A 19204-nucleotide genomic window follows, 5' to 3' on the forward strand; every position below is an offset into this window, starting at 1 on the left:
GTGGGAAGCCCTCAAGTAGAGTCGGGTTGTGCTCGTTGGAGGTGATCATGTAGAACCTACCCTTTCAGTCCTTGATGGATTGCTGGTATAGGCCCAAGATCACTCTCCCTGACACGCCGTTCAGGCTCACCCATGACCTATCGCCTGGGTTCTTGGCCCCGAAGAAGTGGAGGAAGACGTCGGTTGAAGGAGGGTGTCCGAAGTGGTTGCAGAGAATCTCGAACGCTCGGATGAAGGCCCAAGCGTTTGGATGGAGTTGACAGGGAGCCACGTTCAACTCGGTGAGGAGGTCCTTCTCAAAGAATGTGAAAGGGAGTCGGAGGCGCAACCTCTTGAAGATGGCGGAGTAAATGAAGGTGAAGGGCCCTCCGTTGGTGGCCCTATCATCCACGCATATTGGCATGTCTCGGGGGGGGGGGGGGATGCACACGTCCAAGTGTGAGTCATCCTCCCTGTTAAGGGCGCACGAGGGTTCGTCTAAGTCGCTGCTCAGAAGGTTGGTGAGATGGTCGTCGAGGAGTTGCGTAGAGGTCTCAGCGAGCAAGTGGAAGGGAGCCCACTTGTACACCCGCGCGTAGCTATGTTGAGGAGGCGCCGCTTGGGGGTGGAGAACAAGAGGAGTGGAGAAGCGAAAACGACGAAGAAGAAGAAGCGAAAACACAGAAAAATGCAGAAGAAACCCTAGTACAGTGCAGGGAAAGGGAAAACAACCCACGACGAATGCACAGTACAGTTATTGGATGATGCAATCGGTAGAAAGCATTCAGTATGCCATAGATGAAGAAAAGGGGTACCTTTTGATGATTGCAAGTGGTTCCTGAAAGCTTGAGATTGAGGAAGATGAATCGCGCAGTGAAAGGCTTCGAAAGTTCAGAGAAGAGTGTTGGAGAAGGTAGGGGAACAGTGGAGGCGCGCAAGTTTTTGAATGTAGGAAGCGCAAATGAAATTTCATGCTAGTCGTTGATGCGTACACGTGTCGCAAGATTAAGGAAGGAATGCGTAACATCACTTAAAACACAACACGTGATGTGGCACGTGACGTGGCATCACTTGCCACGTGGCCGCTGATGACAACCACTTAGTCTCTTCGCTGAAAACAAATTTACAGCTCGAGACTGGGGGGCTTGTGATCCGGTCGGTCATCGATAGTCGGTGACATCAGCAACAGATAGCCACGTGGATCGTTCTTAGTGGAACACGTGGGACAGGGAAGCAGAGGAGTCATTGAGTAAGTCGCCCAGGGTGGTGATCGGTGATCAGGGGGCGGTGGTCAGAGAGGATGCGCGATCAGCGCCTAGATAAGCGCCTGGAAGCAGGAGGCATAGCGATATGGTGCACCGATCGGTTATCTGGTGTGGGCGATGATCATCGGGTTTTCGTGTTGCACGCAGTTAAGCTGGAAACGAAGGGTGATTCCCAGGGAGAGCGTTGCATACGAGCCTGGCGTGGCAGAGTATCAGAGAAAGGAGAAGTTATGTGCTTTGTAGTCTCGTGCACGAGAGTGGCCTAAGAGAGCTAGTAAGTCGATCGGTGATTGGTGTTCTCTTAACCCATAACGTGCATGGTGCAAAGCAGAGGTGATCGTTCACACAGTAGGTGATGCCTAGTGCGTGCGCTCAGCCAAGCCACACTTGGTATTCACACTAAGGTTGCACGAGCCACCTAGGGAAAGGAACGTGTTAAGTTACTCCATGCACGGATAACTTAGGCGTGCAACAAAGTATATAAAGAGCATTCCGCGCTCATGCAAAGGGGGGTAAGATTCATTCTTGCAAGTTACTAGTTTACACACACATAGAGTGCACACGAGTCTCGCAGAGATTCTTAGTTCTTTGGTGGTTTTGTAAGGCTGACTTGAGCGTCGGAGTGCAATCGGCCGCTAGAGGCGCCGTTTGGTGTGTTTCGCAGGTTTGCTTGGAGTTCTTGTGGAGTTCCTGGAGCGTTCTTGCACTTGTCGCGGTTGCGGAGGTGGAAGATAGAGTTTGACGTACCGAATCCTTCGACGTTCGAATCCCCTGCAAGATCAGTCACTATGGTGCATGCTTATTTGGTTGTAGCCGGAGTAGGCGTCCAAAAAACTTAGAACTTTATGACCGGCTGCTCCATCAACCAGCCCGTCGATGTTGGGTAAGGGGTATGAGTCTTTGGGGCACGCCTTGTTAAGGTCTTTGTAATCTACGCACATTCGCCATTTGCCGCTTGCCTTTTTGACCATCACTACATTGGCCAACCAGGTGGAGTATCGTGCTTCGACGATGAAGTTGGCCTTTAGGAGCTTTTCGACCTCAGTTCTAGCTGCCAGTCTCTTGTCCTCCCCATGGTTCCTCTTCTTCTGGGCCACTGGGCATGCTTCTTTGTATACAGAGAGGCGGTGGGTGATGATGTCCGGGTGAACGCCTGGTACATCGGTCGTCGTCCAGGCGAAGAGGTGTGCGTTCTTTTTGAGCGTTTGGTGGATGAACTCTGGGTCGGCGGCGGCCATTGCCGTGCCGATGTTCGTGTATCGCTTCCCCTCGCTAAGTGCTGCTCGACGCAGCTCATCCTTGGCCTCGAGTCTCGACTCGATTTCTCTTGGGTCCAGGTCTGCCATTGCGACGGCATTCCTAGGTTGTGGGGAATGTTTCCGAGGGCTTCTACCTCGGTCGACCATCTTCTGTTTGGGCGAGTGGCTGCGTGTGGGTTTTTGCCGTGTTGGCTCAACTCGCAGGCTTTCTGCATAGCACTCTCTGGCGACCTTTTGGTCTACGTGGATCGTCAAGATGTCGCCTGAGAGGGAGGGGAATTTTATCGACAAGTGAGGTGTTGAGACGATTGCCCCAAGCTTGTTGAGGGACGACCGCCCAAGGAGGATGTTGTAGGAAGTGTTTGCGTCTATGACCAAATACCTGATCCTGAGGGTTTTGCTTGCCCCTTCCAGGCCGAACGTTGTGTATAGTTCTATATAGCCTTTCGTGCCCACACGTTCTCCGGAGAAGCCGACCACGTGGTCGTTGTAGGGCATCATCTCTTCTACCGGAATCCTCATGGCTTTGAAGGTCTTCCAGTATAGGATATCGACCGAGCTTCCCTGGTCTACAAGGGCTTTCTTGATCGTAAAGTTGTCGATATCAACCGATATCACCATGGGGTCGTCCTGGGTAGGGTCTATCCCTTTAAAATCTTTATCCGTGAACGTGATCGGTGGCATCCTCGGTCGGACAGAGACGAGGTTTACCTGGTGGACGGCCCGTAGGTGCTTCTTACGTGCGCTATTGGAGCTGCCTCCCCCAGCGAACCCTCCGACGATGGTGTTGATGACCTCTCGGCCTCTACAGGTGTCGGTCTGTGGGGGGTTGTCTCTCCGTCCCCGTCGGTCTCCACGTCTGTCACCTTCTCGTGGTCCCGGGGGGATTCGGTCTCTCCTCCTGGGAGTTTCCTCTTTGCACGGGGAACGACGTGTTTCCCGGGTACTGCGCACAAAGCGTCTGAGATGTCCGGCTTGAATGAGCTCCTCTATCTTGTCTTTCAGAGCTTGGCATTCCTCGGTGGAGTGGCCGGTGTTCTTATGGTACCGACACCTTTTATTGCGGTCAACATTCTCTGGGCTGAGGGCCCTTCGTGGTGGTGGTATCAGCTCGGCGCTCAGGGCCTCTTGTAGTATTTTGCTCCTTTCGGTGTTCAGAGGTGTGTAGCGGGAAAAACGGGGTCCTCGGTTGTCTCTTCTTTGGTCTCGGCCAGTCCTGGATTTTCCTGGCCGCTCGGCGCCTGAGGTCGTCGAGACTGGTTGCAGGTTGCATACACAAGCTATCCGCGAACGGACCGGGGTGCAGGGCGGTCAACATGTGATGCATCACCACTTCAGAGCTGAGGTTACGAATGCTTATGACGGTTTTGCTGAATCGATCGATGAACGTTCTCAAGGATTCACCTTTCTCTTGACGAATGCCGACCAATGCTATAGATGTTAGGTGGTGGGGGCGGCTTGTTGCGAACTGGACGTCAAACTTCGCCATCAGGGTCTTGAAACAATCTATTGAGTTTGGGGGGAGCTTGGTGAACCAACTCAGAGCTCCTCCCTTTAGGGAAGTGGGGAAGACTCGGCACAAAACCGCATCGTCCATCGTGTACAAGCTCATATGAGTCGTATATGCATCTACATGTTCATCAGGGTCGGTCGTCCCATCATACCGATCCCTGTTGAAACCCTTCCACTTATCCGGCAAGGGAGTATCCACAACGTGGTCGGTGAAAGGATGGCGCCGCTCGGGGCCCATCATGCCGGTAGTGTTAGTCGTTTTGTTGGGGTGAGATTCCCCTTCCATCTCTAGAGTGAAGTCATTTTTCATTTCTTTCTCGGCCTGGAGGCCGACACCCGTGGCATAAGACTTGCCGGCCTAGTTGGTCACGGCGAGGGACGACACTCCTTCGACCAACTTCTTCATCCGTCTATTCTCTTCTTGGAGGTTTTTGATTTCCTCCTCGTTCCTCTTAGCGGCCTCTTCATGGGCCCTTTTCATCTTTGCCAACTCCTTCTGAAGGGCAATTATCATTGCCGTCTGATCTGCCTCGGACGTGCTTGCCATGCTACGGGTCGATACCATCTACTGTTGTGGTTTCTTCTGGCTCTCCTCGGCCCCACGGTGGGCGCCAATTGTTCTCGAACTGGTTTGGGGACTGGGAGAACTATTGACTTCGGGTGCTACTCAATCGGTCTTCATGTATCCAACGCTGCTTCTTCTAGCTCTCTCGCCGAATGGCTCCTCAGACAGGTGGGGTACCTGCAAATGGCACTCCAGCGCTCAAGTCAGTGGGGTATCGTATTCGGCTATCAGAATACTGTAGATAATGACGTACCTTTTTCCTTGGAATACGTGATATTTATATTACTTTGATGGATCCTTGTTGTTGGGCCGGATTAGGGAGTTTTTTAGTGATTAAGATTGGATTAGGTCATTCCTTAACCATGGGTTAGCCTTTGCTAATCGAGTCAACCTTTGACTTGAGCATCTTATGTCGGTTGGCCACATATGCCACGTGGTCGACCTCGTAGTTTAAGGTGGGGTCTGGTCGTGTGGGTTGACCGGGTCAATGGGACCGGTCGGTCATCCCAGTACAAAAACGTAAAATATTTTTTTTATTAACAAATATTGTTATGTTATTGAAATTCCAATATAATACTATAATTTAACTTTAATTTTTATAGGTTTTTTATAGTTTAAAAGCTTAAAAATTGATGTTTTAATTTAGTTTTTAATATCATAAAATTATGATAATAATTTTATATATTATAAGAATTTTATTAATATGAGTTGGAGATTTTAATTTTAAAATTAGTGGTCAGATTTAAAAAGCATAGCTCACTGCTATCACAGAGTTTCTTGTTCCACCTTCCATTTCTCTGAATTACAGAATCAGTTTAAGTACAAGACCAGAGAGAAAACAAAACCCTAAAACCTTCTTCTTTTTCATCTTCTTCATGTCCAATCCTTAGAAAACCCTAATCACCCTCTCTCTCCCTCCCACAAACACTCATTCCCTAAACGCACACGAATCGCCACAATTCAGAATCGATCATGAAGTTCGAGATAGATGACGTGACCGTGTACTTCCCCTATGACAACATCTACCCAGAGCAGTACTCCTACATGGTGGAGCTCAAGCGCGCCCTCGACGTCAAGGGTCACTGCCTCCTGGAAATGCCCACCGGCACCGGCAAAACCATCGCGCTTCTGTCACTCATCACAAGCTACGTCCTCTCCAAGCCCAATTCCCCGCTCAAGCTCCTATACTGCACGCGCACCGTCCACGAGATGGAGAAGACGCTTGCCGAGCTCCGCCTCCTCCACGAGTACCAGCTCCGCCACCTAGGTCCTGCCGCACGGATCCTCGCTCTCGGTTTGTCCTCCCGGAAGAATCTCTGCATCAATTCAAGAGTTCTCACGGCGGAGAATCGCGACTCCGTGGATGCTGGCTGCCGGAAGCTGACCGCCTCTTGGGTCCGGGCGCTTGCCGCCGAGAACCCCTCTGTGCCGTCGTGTGAGTTCTTCGAGCAGTATGAGAGAGCGGGGTCGTCTGCAGTTCTGCCTCCCGGGGTTTACACTCTGCAGGTTCGGGTTTTGGTTTGGGTGTTAGTTGCCTAATTGGGAAATGTTTTAAATTTATAGTGGTTTGGGTGGGGGAAAAGGGATTTGGGTCAAGGTTTTGAATTGTGACTACGGTTGTGATTTCACTGTGATACTTGGTATTGTGGAGAAATGTCGTCAATGCAGCTGCAATTGCTGTTGTGATGCGGTTGGGTGAGCCAAAAATCTTGATGTTATGGTAAAAATCGCTGTTGTGGACAGGATTATTGTTTTGAATTTTTCTTAAAAGGTTTGAGTTGATTAAAAATAATTTGGTTTTGGTTAGTTTTTGGTGTACGCTGGTTTGAAATGTTTGTTGTTTAAGTGTGTTTAACTGGAGAATTTCGATTTTGATTGGTTTTGGATGCTCTTTGATTTCGGATTGTTTGGATTTTTACTGTGATTGATTGCGAAGTTCGATTTTAATCAGTTTTAGATGATTCCTATTTTTGAAATATTTGATTTTCTTATTTTTAACTGGTTGATTATAAGAAATAAGTCAAATTTGGGAACTTTCTGATGTTCTTTTATTGATTTTGTGGTTGACTATAAATTTAATTCTATAGTTTTGAATGTTCAAATTCTTAGTGTCTGAATGGATAATATTTGATTTTGATCAATTTTGGGTATTTACTGATTTTGAAATGTTTCAATTTTACTGGGGATTGACTGGAAATTTTCCATTTTGATTGATTATGCTCTAGGAGTTTTACTAGAATTTCTGAAATGTTCAAAACTAAATATGTCTATTGATTGTAGGATCTGAGAGTGTTTGGGAAGGAGAAGGGGTGGTGTCCATACTATTTGGCACGCCATATGGTGCAGTTTGCTAATGTGGTGGTGTATAGCTATCAGTATTTGCTTGATCCGAAGGTGGCTGGCATAATATCTAAGGAAATGCAGAAAGAGTCTGTTGTTGTGTTTGATGAAGCTCATAATATCGATAATGTCTGTATTGAAGCACTTAGTGTGAGTGTGAGGAGGCAAACTATTGAAGGTGCCAGAAGAAACCTTACTAGGATGCGTCAGGAAATTGACAAGTATGTGCTGTTTCTAGCTTTCTCCTTCTGTGCCAAATTTTCACTATGACAACTTAAGTAGGGAAGAACAGGAGAAAGAATTAAAAGAACTTAAGGACTCTGGTGAATTTGGCAACTTGTATGCAATGCAAATTATTTTTCTACTCCTACACTGGGTATTCATAAAGGAAGGATTTTGAAGGGTCAAACTTTACCTCTTAGCACTGGAATTCCTGCCATTTTCTCTTTGCAACAGTGTCATTGCTTTATTTTCCATTTGTTCCCATTGCTGAAATTTGATTCAGATTCTCTTAACTATTGGAATTTGAACTGGTAGGAAGGTTCAAGGCCACTGATGCAGGTAGACTCCGTGCTGAGTACAACAGGCTTGTTGAAGGTTTGGCACTAAGAGGAGACTTGCCTGGTATGTAGGATGTCAGTTTTGTTGTTAATGTCTTAAATGTTACCTCTTGGCTGTGGTCACAACTAACTAAAATTTCTTTTCTTTGCATAGCTACTGATGCCTGGCTTGCAAATCCAGCCTTGCCTGACGATATATTAAAAGAGGCTGTTCCTGGAAATATTCGCCGGGCTGAGCATTTTATTCATGTTTTACGTAGATTAGTTCAATATCTTGAAGGACGCCTAGACACTGAGAATGTGGAGAAGGAGAGCCCTGTCAGTTTTGTTGTCTCTGTCCTTAACCATGCTGGAATTGACCAAAAATCACTAAAGTTCTGTTATGACCGTCTTCATTCATTGATGATGACATTGGAAATTACAGACACGGATGAGTTCCTTCATATCCAAACCATATGTGATTTTGCCACCCTTATTGGAACGTATGCTCGTGGTTTTTCTGTTATAATTGAACCTTTCGATGAGCGAATGCCACACATTCCTGATCCTGTATTACAGGTTAGCAACGTTATGATTTTTATTTACTCTATTGCTGTTGTAATCAATAATTAATTCTGTTATGCAACCTTTATTTATTTCCTGTGTGTATGTTGTACACATTTTCTTATTCTTTTTTATCAATAACATTTCAGCTTTGTTGCCATGATGCTTCTCTTGCCATCAAACCAGTTTTCGAGCGATTTCAGTCTGTTGTGATTACATCTGGCACACTAAGCCCAATAGATCTGTACCCTCGTCTTCTGAATTTCAATCCTGTTGTCAGTCGAAGTTTTACCATGTCCTTAACAAGAGATTGCATATGTCCTATGGTGCTTACCCGGGGCAGGTATTCCCATTATTTGCCTCTGCGTTTCAAAACAGGCCTTGTTAATACTCTATATTTTAAATCTGTGATTTGCTTGAAAGAGAACTTCTTTTTCTTCTCTCTTTGTTTTCTTCTTAACAATTAATAGGTTTCTTGTTTCAGTGATCAGCTCCCAGTCAGTACAAAATTTGATATGAGAAGTGATCTGGGTGTAGTAAGGAATTATGGAAGGCTCTTATTGGAAATGTCTTCGGTGGTTCCTGATGGGATTGTATGCTTTTTTGTTAGTTACTCATATATGGACGGAATAGTGAATACCTGGAATGAAAATGGAATTTTAAAGGTGAGGAGTCTAGTTAAATTCTTTGATATCCAGCCCATTTACTTGTAGAGCAGTAATGTCTGTTATGTAGTTTGGTGGTATGCTAAAAACATCATTTTTGCAGGAAATAATGCAACATAAACTTGTCTTTATTGAGACTCAGGATGTGGTAGAGACTACATTAGCTCTTGATAACTACCGAAAGGCTTGTGATTGTGGAAGAGGTGCTATCTTTTTTTCTGTTGCCAGGTGAGATAACAGAACCATATCCTCCTGGGTTTTTACATGATAAGATATTAAGCTCAATGCACTTATTTAACCAGAAGGGATATCTGTACTGCTTTTGGTAACATATTAAATACCTCTATGTTGCAGTATATTAAATACGCTCTGGTAATATATATACATACCTTTATGTAGCAAAATAGCACAAAGCAGTGTTGTCAAAATCGTGCCCAAAAGCGTTGGATCATATGATCCAATGCTGTTTTGCCTACCCTGTAAATCCACACCAATCAGAAAGTGCTCCGTGATTGAATACCGGATTGTTTCTCTGAAGTGTTGAATCATGGGATTTTCGCTCCATAAACACATTAACAGGTGCAAATTAATAAACTGGGTTGGGTTGCACTACTTCTTTTGAAAAAGGAAATCTGCCTTTTTATGCTGGATGTCCTAACTGCTGTTGCGTGACACTAAATCTAATTCTCCCCAACCTTTCTGCCTTAACATCCAGCCCTCTCTTTAGGTGGTCTCCATTTCTCTTCATTTGATCTTTGACCCTCTCTGGTTCTCTTCTCTGTTTGTGGTTGAGGGTTGAAGCTAAGTTTTACTCTTTCATTCATTGCTGAATTTTTTAAGTCTGCTGCAAGCTCTGTTGTTGGACTGCTGTGTGCTATATTTTCTTTCATGCTTTAGTTATGAGTTGTATAATACCTTATGAGTTTTCAATTTAAGTTTGCTTAAATAATTTGTGATTTAGTAGTTACTTTTCTTATTTAAATAATTTTCTCTCTCAGTATATAGTGTTGTATTTTAGTTGAAACATACAAGTTGTTTTATAATGTTCCATGACAAATATTTGGAAAATATTTCTAACACAATTTCTATTTCCTACTGGGCTACTTTATTGTCTGACAAGAGGGAAGAGGATATTTACCTTTGTGCTGAAACAATATTTATGCTCTAGTTGTCAAACTCAAGAGTGTACATAACCTTGTGGGAGCTTCATAAACTCCCAAGAGTTTACCTCAAATAAAAAATATATTTAAATACCTACAAATAAGAAAAAATTCAATATTATATGATGTTATAAATAAGATTTTATTTTTTTTACTATAATAATATTATTATTATTAGTTGTTCATATTATATATATTTTTTATATTTTTCTAATATTATTGTCCTTTTATCATTACTGTACTTGATTATATTATGTATTATGCTTTATATAAAAAATAAGTTGTTGGACTTAATTTGAGGCCCAACAGTCCAAAAATAGCAGGAGAGGAGTAAATAACTAAAACCTTGATATGAATCAATGCCCTATCTATGAAACTAACAAGAGAAAAGTTGGGAGAGTGGAGTGGAGCAGAGCTGAGAAAGACATATCTGTTTGTGATAGGAGAACTCAACATCAACACCCAAAACAAGCATAAACTTGCAAGAGAGAACTGGTGAACCATGAAATTGTTATGTAGGTATGTGCTTTGCATAAATCGTGACCTAGAGACAACTAATCAAGTGTCATTTCATTTTTGGCTTTTTTTGAATGTCCAACTAATGGAATCCACTCTAAACTTGTGATTTTACACGAGCCTACTCAAAAACAATTCTACATGCGAATTAACTAGGTTGGAGGGTGTGGAATTTACTCGTGATTTTGATAACCATGTTTATGCTGCTGCAACAAGGTCTTGTATATTGAAATCTGACATTCACAGAATTTCCTACAGAAGTTTTAGTTCTGAACCTCTTACATCTATTCCTGTGATTTTTTGATTAATTCCTCATGTCTCTTTGGTGCTTCATTTTGTTGAATTGTACTCTAAAATAAGATCTCGAGATTTGAATTCTCCATTGTCAGTAGTATTTTGTCTGTGTCTTAATGCTTGTGTACCTACCTGTTCCCTTGCTTGAACCTTAACAAACTAGATTGTTAGATTTATAGATTAAAATAGCATGTGCAATTCCTTGGTGAAGGCAATTTAGAAGTTGATTGTTTATACAACAGAATCATTAGGTGGGATTAGCTACATGGATCATATGCTGCCATTCCGTTTTGCTAAAACCAATTTGTGAAAGAGGCCATTTAGATCGAAGTCCTCTCTAGTGGTAGTTTTTCTGAATTTCCTGCCACTAACTGTTGGCTTATCCCTCATTTCATATCATAGGCATGATTGGCTCTACTTTTATTTTTTTTAAATTTCTTAATACATTCGTTAATGATCTTATCTCTCTAATATGTTGTTGTATGATCTGATCCATTACTTTCCTTGTTTATATAAGGAAAATTCTTTCTCGTTTTCTAATTAAGCTACTAATTACTATAATTGTGTGTTGCTTTACCTATTTATTAAGTTAATCTGAGGACTAAGAAAGTGTCTACTTGTTTGTAGGGGAAAGGTTGCTGAAGGTATCGATTTTGATCGACACTATGGTCGACTAGTAATCATGTTTGGTGTTCCTTTTCAATACACATTAAGCAAGTGAGTTTCATTTGACTAAATTTCTAAATAAGTTTAATTTGAAACTATTATATTTCTTTATCTTTTTCTCGTAAAAATTATGGAGGTTAATTGTAAGTTGCAGAACTCACTAGAGTTATAAATTTTCAGGATTTTGCTTGCACGCCTGGAATATCTACGAGATACTTTTCAAATTAAGGAAGGAGATTTTCTGACTTTTGATGCACTGGTTTGACTCTCTCCCTCTCTCTCCCCCACACACATGCATGCACACAATTAGTGCTGAAAATTTGATCGTTAGATTACTATACTCAATGAAAAGTTTTTCTGCTTAAGCAGAGACAAGCTGCTCAGTGTGTGGGTCGTGTAATCCGTTCAAAGGCTGATTATGGAATGATGATTTTTGCAGATAAAAGGTTAGTACCTTGCATCCTTTTGCTTTCCAGAACACAGTAGCACATTTTTGATAAATGTGAGGGTTGCATCTGTTATTCTTTGCTGAAGTTAAGTTTCTTTAATTTGTTTCGAGTCTTTGAAACTTTTCTAGTTTCAAATTTTGATTCCAAAAGCACAATGCACTCTCTTAGTAACTTAGTTGAATTTCTCCTGAAATGGATTATAAGTTATTGCCTGTCTCCAATAATGTTATGACTTCTACACTCTGCAGGTATAGCCGACATGACAAGCGATCTAAATTGCCTAGTTGGATTCTCTCTCATTTACATGATGCCCACCTGAACTTGAGCACAGACATGGCTTTGCATATAGCACGTGAGGTATGTCCTTGTATCTCAGGGCTGAAGCTTGTGTAATCACTTGCACATACATTACATTGTCCAGATTCCAGAAATCTCATGGAGGCTTGGGCATCTTGTTTTTCCTTTATGTTCATTCTTTTCTTTTTGTCCTCTTTTTCTGTTGGTTATTTCCCTTCAGATAAATTATTGTGCTGCTATTTTATCTGAAGGAGTATGATTGTGCCAAATTGCCTAGAGTTGGAGTTTGGGAGTAGTAATTAAGACCTTAGGCCTTCTCGTGCACTAGATTTAATGATCTTATATAAACTTTTACTTCACATATGCATGCTTGCATATGTTGGAACAAGGTTACGCAAATTATTGTGACCTTGTCGGAGTTGTTGCATTTTAGTAATACAATATCTGATAGTATGGTTGTATAATCTGATAGTATGGTTGTATAATGACATTTTTCTCACCTGTTGAATGCAGTTCCTCAGGAAAATGGCTCAGCCATATGATAAAACTGGTGGCACCGGCAAGAAAACCTTGTTGTCCCAGGAAGACTTGCAGAAGATGGTTATCAGTGGCATGGATGATATGATGTTTTGAGGCATCCCTCTGCATTTCTACCAATTTTTGGAACTGGGGTGGCTTTCACGTGGTTATTAATTCCACACGTAGTTCTCATGTTCACAGATATAAAAGAAGTGCAATTTTGATGTGAATGGTTTCATGGAGCAATCCATAATGGTGTTTTTTGTAGTACTTAATCATGTTTAGGCTTGCAGTGGAGTTTACGGAGTTTTGCTGGGGACTTTTGCATACTTATCCTGGGTTTCATTATTTAACTTATTTATATTCTAGTTTGTTTATACTTTTGATAATGATTCTTGATCGTCATCTTGTATTACGGGAGTGTTCAGACGCCAGACGCCCCTCATTTGAGGCTTCATGAACTAGCTTTTGTATCCTTTTTGGACAATTGTCAGAAAGTACAGATAAACTTGCGACAAAAGTGAACAAAACAGAATTTATGAACAAACTTAAAATCATTATATATTTTTGGTAAGTGAAAGTCATTATTATATCTGTTAGAATTAAATCTAAAGATTGTTGTATCATACAGGAATTAAAAGTATGAATGCTGATATTTGTTAGGGCGTAAAATGGTAGTTTTAATAATAAACATGTAATGAGCTATTGTAAGAATTAAAAATTTGTTTTAAAATCAATCACGATTGAATAAATAAATAAATAAAAAGTAAATAGTATAAATCATTATTAAATAAATATAATATTATAAATTTATATTCTAAAAGTGAAAGTATTATTATTATATTTGATTCTTAGTATTCAAAGTAAATATAAACTTTAAATAAAATCTATAGTAGTAGTTATTTAAAATTAATAAATTAAAAATGTCCAATCACAAATAAATAAAATACAAAATTACAAATTAATATAATATAAAATTATAAGAGATACAAATATGATTGATATAAACTTTTAAATTGTATATTTTATGACAGAAATGATAATAGTTTGATAGGAAGGTGACGACTCGGTGGTTTGCAATCTACAGTGATATTAACTGGATCTTAATAATTTCATGTTTTTGAACAAGTTATTGATATTAAAATACTGTATTTTATTATTCAAACTCATTAATTTTATATATGATTCATTTTAAGAATTTCATTATATCACATAAATTTGCTTCAATAATCTTTTTATAAAATTATATTCTTAAATTTAAGAATTTTCTCAAGACTTTTGTACTAGAGATTAGAAGTCGTTTTCATGTTAAGTAAAATTGCCACAGTGACAATATTCTCTGTGTAAGTATAATATTACTCTCATTAACTATTTAAAGTAATGTAAAGATTAAATTCTCGATAGTACTTTAATGAAATGATGCAAGCTTACATTCTAGAAAATACTTTATGAAATATTTAAAAAATTAAGAAAGTAGAATTTGAAAGTTTTTAAAAGAAAATTATCTTTAGGAAAATACTTTGAAATGTTTTAAGTTGGAAGATCTCAAAAAATACTTTTACTTCATGACTATCAAGTTTTTCCTTCACAATTCATGCACGAAAAACACTATTGTAAATTAAAACTAAACATGTTCTGAAAATTTTAAAATTTTGAAAAGGAATGTTTTTGAAAAAAATATAAAAATGGAAGGTATAAATTTATGGGCAAATTCTTCCTACACCTTATAAATTCTAGTATGCACCTGATGCTCTTTAAAATTTTAAAATTTTTCCTCCATTCTATAATTGAAAATCAAAATTAAAAAATATATTTCAGAAAAGTAAATTTGGAATAAATTGTTGTGTTCTGGTAATAAAAGTTTAGAATTGAATGGAAAATTAAAATTTCATTTTATAAAAAGGCTATTCTGAGATGAAAAATACGTTTCAATATTTTTTAAAAAATAAATCTAAAATTGTATTATAAAAAAGTATTTTGGAAAAAATATTTCAAAATTAAAAAAAAATCTGAAAATTTAAATCAAAAACGTATTCCAGTGCATATTCAAATTTCATCGTACAGGTAGTAATTGCCAAATTTATGACATGGGCCCTAAAGATTAGGCCTACGAAAAGCCCAAGCAAGATCCATAAAAATACAAATACTTTGAGACTAAAGTAAAGAGAAAGAAGAATAAGAAAAAATTGACTTAAAAGGGTTACAAATAAAAAACTTACCTCCAAAACCGAACCACTGAAACTAGTGAAGTGATTGATGGCTACAGAGGAAGAGAGTGCGGTGAAGGAGCCTTTGGATCTCATTAGGCTCAGCCTTGATGAACGTATCTACGTCAAGCTCCGTTCTGACAGAGAGCTTCGTGGCAAACTTCACGTAATTTTCAGTCTTTTTTCTCCCTTTCATGATTTTTGTTTGCTTTCAACTTTTACACCGTTTTGTGATTACCCATTAATGTACAGGGTGTATTAGGTTTTCTGAGGTGAGAAATTTATGATTTTTAAGTTGTTTTCAAGGTAATAGAAATCTGGGTTGCTCGCAATTAATGGCAAGTTTTTGCCTTTCTGACTGCCCTAACGTTTGTAAGAGTAATGGGTGTTTAGTACTTTCCTGTGGGGATTGAGTTGAATCTTTGATGTCCAAATTTGGGTTTTGGAAGGAATTTTTGTTTATTGCTGAATGGAAATTTTAGTGTTTTGAACTAGAATTTAAAATAAACTGGTTTGGGATGAGGGATGATAAGTGTGGTGGATTGTTAGTTTTTAATATTTGTTTACTTCTTTGTTAGCTAGGGACTTTATGCAACCGGTTGAAGATTAGGTTAGAATAATATGAACACTTTGGGATTTCTAAGCCCTTTATGCGGAAAGGATTTAAATGGTTGGATGAGAGTAACATATTGAAATGATTGTGTTTCTTAAGGTTCTTTTACAGCTATAACTAAGGTCTTTTTTTTGGAGGAGGGGGGGTCTGGTGTTCTTTGAATTCCTATAAGATTACAATGAGTTTGTTAATTGATTTATCGAATGGTTCCTATTTGTAAGTTGAAACCAACCGGAGTTTACAATGAATTTATGAATTACCCGTGGTTGTAGTTGGTCTTTCTTGTTCATTTGGTAGAAGTATAAATATGAGAAATATCTTAACTACATAGGTTTCAGATTTCAGTTTGTTATGAAATGGGTGATGACTGGTGAAGTAAACTTTCAGCATGAAACCTCAAAATCAGCTATCCATAAACTTATGACGTGCTTAATTGTTTGAGTCAAATTATACGATACTACTTGTCAAATTGCTGAATTGGAACTCTGGAAGCAACCTCCTGTATCTCCCCAATGGCAGTCACTTGTCTGACTTGTAAATGGATTCAACTACTATGTCTAATCTAATTAATGTTACTTTACAACTATTGAACTTTCAGATCCGATCTCTAATAGGTTTTTTGCTTCTCCTCTGTGCAAAGTCACTCTTTGATGGAAGTAGTGAGTTACCTGATAGATAAAGTATGTTTAAATGACAAACAGAAGTTCAAATGAGACATTATGAGTTTGGAGTCTCTATGTTGTTTTTTTAAAGGGTCTTAAAATGGATTAAATTTGGGTCTGATTAGTGCTTAAGATACGCTTCCCTTAAATTTGTGTAAGGATGCATATTTAGTACACAGCAAAGACTTGTCTTTTTTCTCCTTATTTATTTATTTATCTGCCACGCAGTCAAATAATCTGTTCTCATGACATAACTGGGGGTAATGCCATCTATTTGATATATATATCTAGTTTAAAATTTATTTTCAATTAAAAAAGGTAATATACAGAAAATGTGAATTGCTTTATATTTAGGTTGCCTAAGCAAAATTTTGTGACGGGAGAATCGTTTTAGATCTATTGTATGTGCCTCCTTCCATTTCTCAATTTGTACTGGGTTTTCAATTTGAAATTGCAGGCTTATGATCAGCATCTTAATATGATTCTTGGTGATGTTGAAGAGGTTGTTACTACTGTGGAAATTGATGATGAGACATATGAAGAAATTGTGAGGGTAAGTTATAATCAGCAAAAAAAAGAAAAATACATACATTATACATATACACACAACACACAAACACACACACACACACACACATATATATATATATATATTACTTTTTGGCAAAGCTAAGTGGTAGAAGTATGATTAATTGATGGAAAATTTGAGTACTTGTTGATTATTGATGTGTCATTACTCGGTGTTTAGGGGTAACATTCGGCATCAGTGAATACCTGCCTGTTTAGTTAGAGATGATGTAGTTTATAAGTAAGGGGTTAACAAGAAACATTGTTTGAATGGACTAAGATATGGCCAAAGAAAGTGCTGATCAGTCAGTAATGTATAGTAAAGCTAGACACTTCTGGTTCTGGTTGTTCTTCAAATGAGACTATAGGCATTATGCTTTCCCATTATTGGCCTTATTATTTCACAAGTTGAATGCTAACAAATGTGTAGAGCTCTTTACCTGACGGACTTTGTGCTGAGAAAAGAAAGAAAAATGTCTTTTATAAACAGTAATGCACTATGGACAACCAAAGAGGGAACACCTTTGAGATTTTGCCAAATGCATATATTAACAAACTTCAATCTGCATCAACCTTCAAATTGCTTCTATCTAACTAAAGGCAAATGCATGCTATATTATATCTAAGATAAATTTTCTTTGATGATCTTTTGTTTTCTTTCTGATTGCAGACTACTAAGCGGACGGTTCCTTTCTTGTTTGTTAGGGGAGATGGGGTGATATTGGTTTCCCCGCCCTTGAGGACCGCATAACATGGATCGATGAACTATGTGATCATTTGCATAACAAGTGTCACTGTTTATGAAATTGTACAACTTAAGTAGTGATCTCATTTCTCATGATTAGATTAGCTACTTAATTGGCTTGTGTGCTAGAGATTTATGTTAGACAGTCAATTTTCAATCATCTTTATAGCTTAAAAGAATCATGGCATGCACATAAACGAGGATTTTTGCTGTTGTTTGGAGCTTCCATTATATCAGTGATTCCATAAAAAGGGTAGGCCATGATTCATGATTTGATATTACTTCTTCATGTCCTTGTTTACTTTTAGTTACAATGCAAGATATGAGAAGTGGGATGATATTCCAGTTTGGTGCATCTAATTATAAAGTTTTCTAGACTTTTTTTAATAAAAAAGAAACTGTTTTCCGAAGAAAAAATTGAGATAATTTGCCTTTCACGATTTGAACGATACTAGTAGCTTATTATAGTACAAAGTACGGTGAAATCATTAATGATTTGTTTGATAGAGGTAAGAATCGGTTGGCTGGAAAAGAGTTGGTATAGAGAAAATAGATGAGTTAAAATAGATATTAACCTTGTGTTGTTGATAAAAATAAAGATGAAAATGAGTAGAGAGATAGGTAAATAAGTACAAATAAATGATAAATAGTAACAGTGTGTTCTATTATTAGTTTTTTCTCTTTTTCACCAAAATCACCGTATTAGTTCTAAGTTCTATCCCTCTCTATCTTCGACCATTCCCTTTACCAACAAAATGTAAGTTCATGTTTGTATGAAAGTTTACAACCCAGTATGCAAAAATAACTTAGTCTTCTATAAAATTGAGTTTTTGGACAATTTAAATACTGTAAATATATTTTCAGGAGTGATCAAATGTGTCACAACTGAATTTTAGTGAGCTTAGAACAGTAAAAAAGAAATCCAGGCAGAGTTTTAGATGTCTAGAAATAGTGAGAAATTAGGGAATCTATGTTGTTGAGGATTATTTGGCAAGACAAGGAAGGTAGTTGAAGCCTTTATGACAACTAGGTTCAGAAGCTTGAGCATTTTTAGTTGGCAAGTTCTCCTCTAAATTCATATAATTTTAAAATGTATTATATACACTGGTTTATACAATCTCATAGTGAAAACCAAATTCAGAGTTATATACCGGATTGTACAAATCGATTTGTTTTTATCATTTACAAACCGTAACCAGTATATAAGTTCAGATCTAGTTAAGACTATCGGATTGTACAAACCGATATTCAAATAAAAAAATTGAAATCCGGGATGGCCTATACAACTTTTGTTCTGTGACTGTTGTTTCCTAGGCCCAACAACAACTGATAGTTTAATGCTTTTCTTCTCTTGGAACCAAGGTATACTTATGTTGTTGCATCTGCTCTGCATGGTGTGAGACACATTCTGCAGTTCATGCTACAGGTTTGGAATAACACCATGTTTTGGATGTGGTGTTTAATCTGTGTTATCAGGTCAACTGGGTATCAAATATGACAAGCATGCCCAACTTTAATTTTACTTTTCCTGTCATTAACTTCTCATCCTCCAATCTTGAAACTAACAAGAAATACATACTTCATTATACTCATGAGTGTTACTACTATGAAGGTAAATCATTTTTTCCCTAATTGCATAGTTGTGATCTTCAAACATTTATCATAAATTTGTATTCGGTGAACTAATATTTAAACTTGTCAAATCTGCTTTATTTCTTGCTATGCTGTGGAACTTTGGTTTTGTAGATATTCTTTTATTTGAACTTGACTTTTATATTGGACTAACAATTCTAGAATTATTATTTTTTAGTTGAATACCAA

General features: G+C 38.7%; 2 protein-coding genes across 2 annotated transcripts; both read left to right on the plus strand.

The window, feature by feature from the left end:
• Window positions 1–5311: 5311 nt before the first annotated feature.
• LOC137837353 (general transcription and DNA repair factor IIH helicase subunit XPD) lies at window positions 5312–12978 on the plus strand. Its single transcript, XM_068646334.1, has 12 exons — window positions 5312–6086; window positions 6861–7141; window positions 7462–7544; window positions 7635–8038; window positions 8173–8366; window positions 8508–8688; window positions 8792–8916; window positions 11286–11375; window positions 11505–11583; window positions 11694–11770; window positions 12022–12130; window positions 12584–12978. The coding sequence occupies exons 1-12, from the start codon at window positions 5553–5555 to the stop codon at window positions 12701–12703; spliced, it is 2277 nt and encodes a 758-aa protein (XP_068502435.1). The 5' UTR covers window positions 5312–5552; the 3' UTR covers window positions 12704–12978.
• A 1759-nt stretch (window positions 12979–14737) lies between these two features.
• LOC137837354 (sm-like protein LSM3A) lies at window positions 14738–17659 on the plus strand. Its single transcript, XM_068646335.1, has 3 exons — window positions 14738–14962; window positions 16529–16624; window positions 17309–17659. The coding sequence occupies exons 1-3, from the start codon at window positions 14846–14848 to the stop codon at window positions 17387–17389; spliced, it is 294 nt and encodes a 97-aa protein (XP_068502436.1). The 5' UTR covers window positions 14738–14845; the 3' UTR covers window positions 17390–17659.
• The last annotated feature ends 1545 nt before the right edge of the window (window positions 17660–19204 follow it).

Source organism: Phaseolus vulgaris, chromosome 4 (genome assembly GCF_000499845.2).
Source record: "Phaseolus vulgaris cultivar G19833 chromosome 4, P. vulgaris v2.0, whole genome shotgun sequence".
NCBI classification, from domain to species: domain Eukaryota; kingdom Viridiplantae; phylum Streptophyta; class Magnoliopsida; order Fabales; family Fabaceae; genus Phaseolus; species Phaseolus vulgaris.

What these genes read in the sequence shown, in the direction of transcription:
- LOC137837353 (XM_068646334.1), top strand. Translation starts at nt 5,553, where the DNA reads ATGAAGTTCGAGATAGATGACGTGACCGTGTACTTCCCCTATGACAAC. An exon ending in ACTAAGAGGAGACTTGCCTG is followed by an intron (nt 7,545 to 7,634) that starts GTATGTAGGATG and finishes TTCTTTGCATAG; the next exon opens with CTACTGATGCCTGGCTTGCA. An exon ending in ATGAAAATGGAATTTTAAAG is followed by an intron (nt 8,689 to 8,791) that starts GTGAGGAGTCTA and finishes TCATTTTTGCAG; the next exon opens with GAAATAATGCAACATAAACT.
- LOC137837354 (XM_068646335.1), top strand. Translation starts at nt 14,846, where the DNA reads ATGGCTACAGAGGAAGAGAGTGCGGTGAAGGAGCCTTTGGATCTCATT. An exon ending in AGCTTCGTGGCAAACTTCAC is followed by an intron (nt 14,963 to 16,528) that starts GTAATTTTCAGT and finishes TTGAAATTGCAG; the next exon opens with GCTTATGATCAGCATCTTAA. An exon ending in CATATGAAGAAATTGTGAGG is followed by an intron (nt 16,625 to 17,308) that starts GTAAGTTATAAT and finishes TTCTGATTGCAG; the next exon opens with ACTACTAAGCGGACGGTTCC.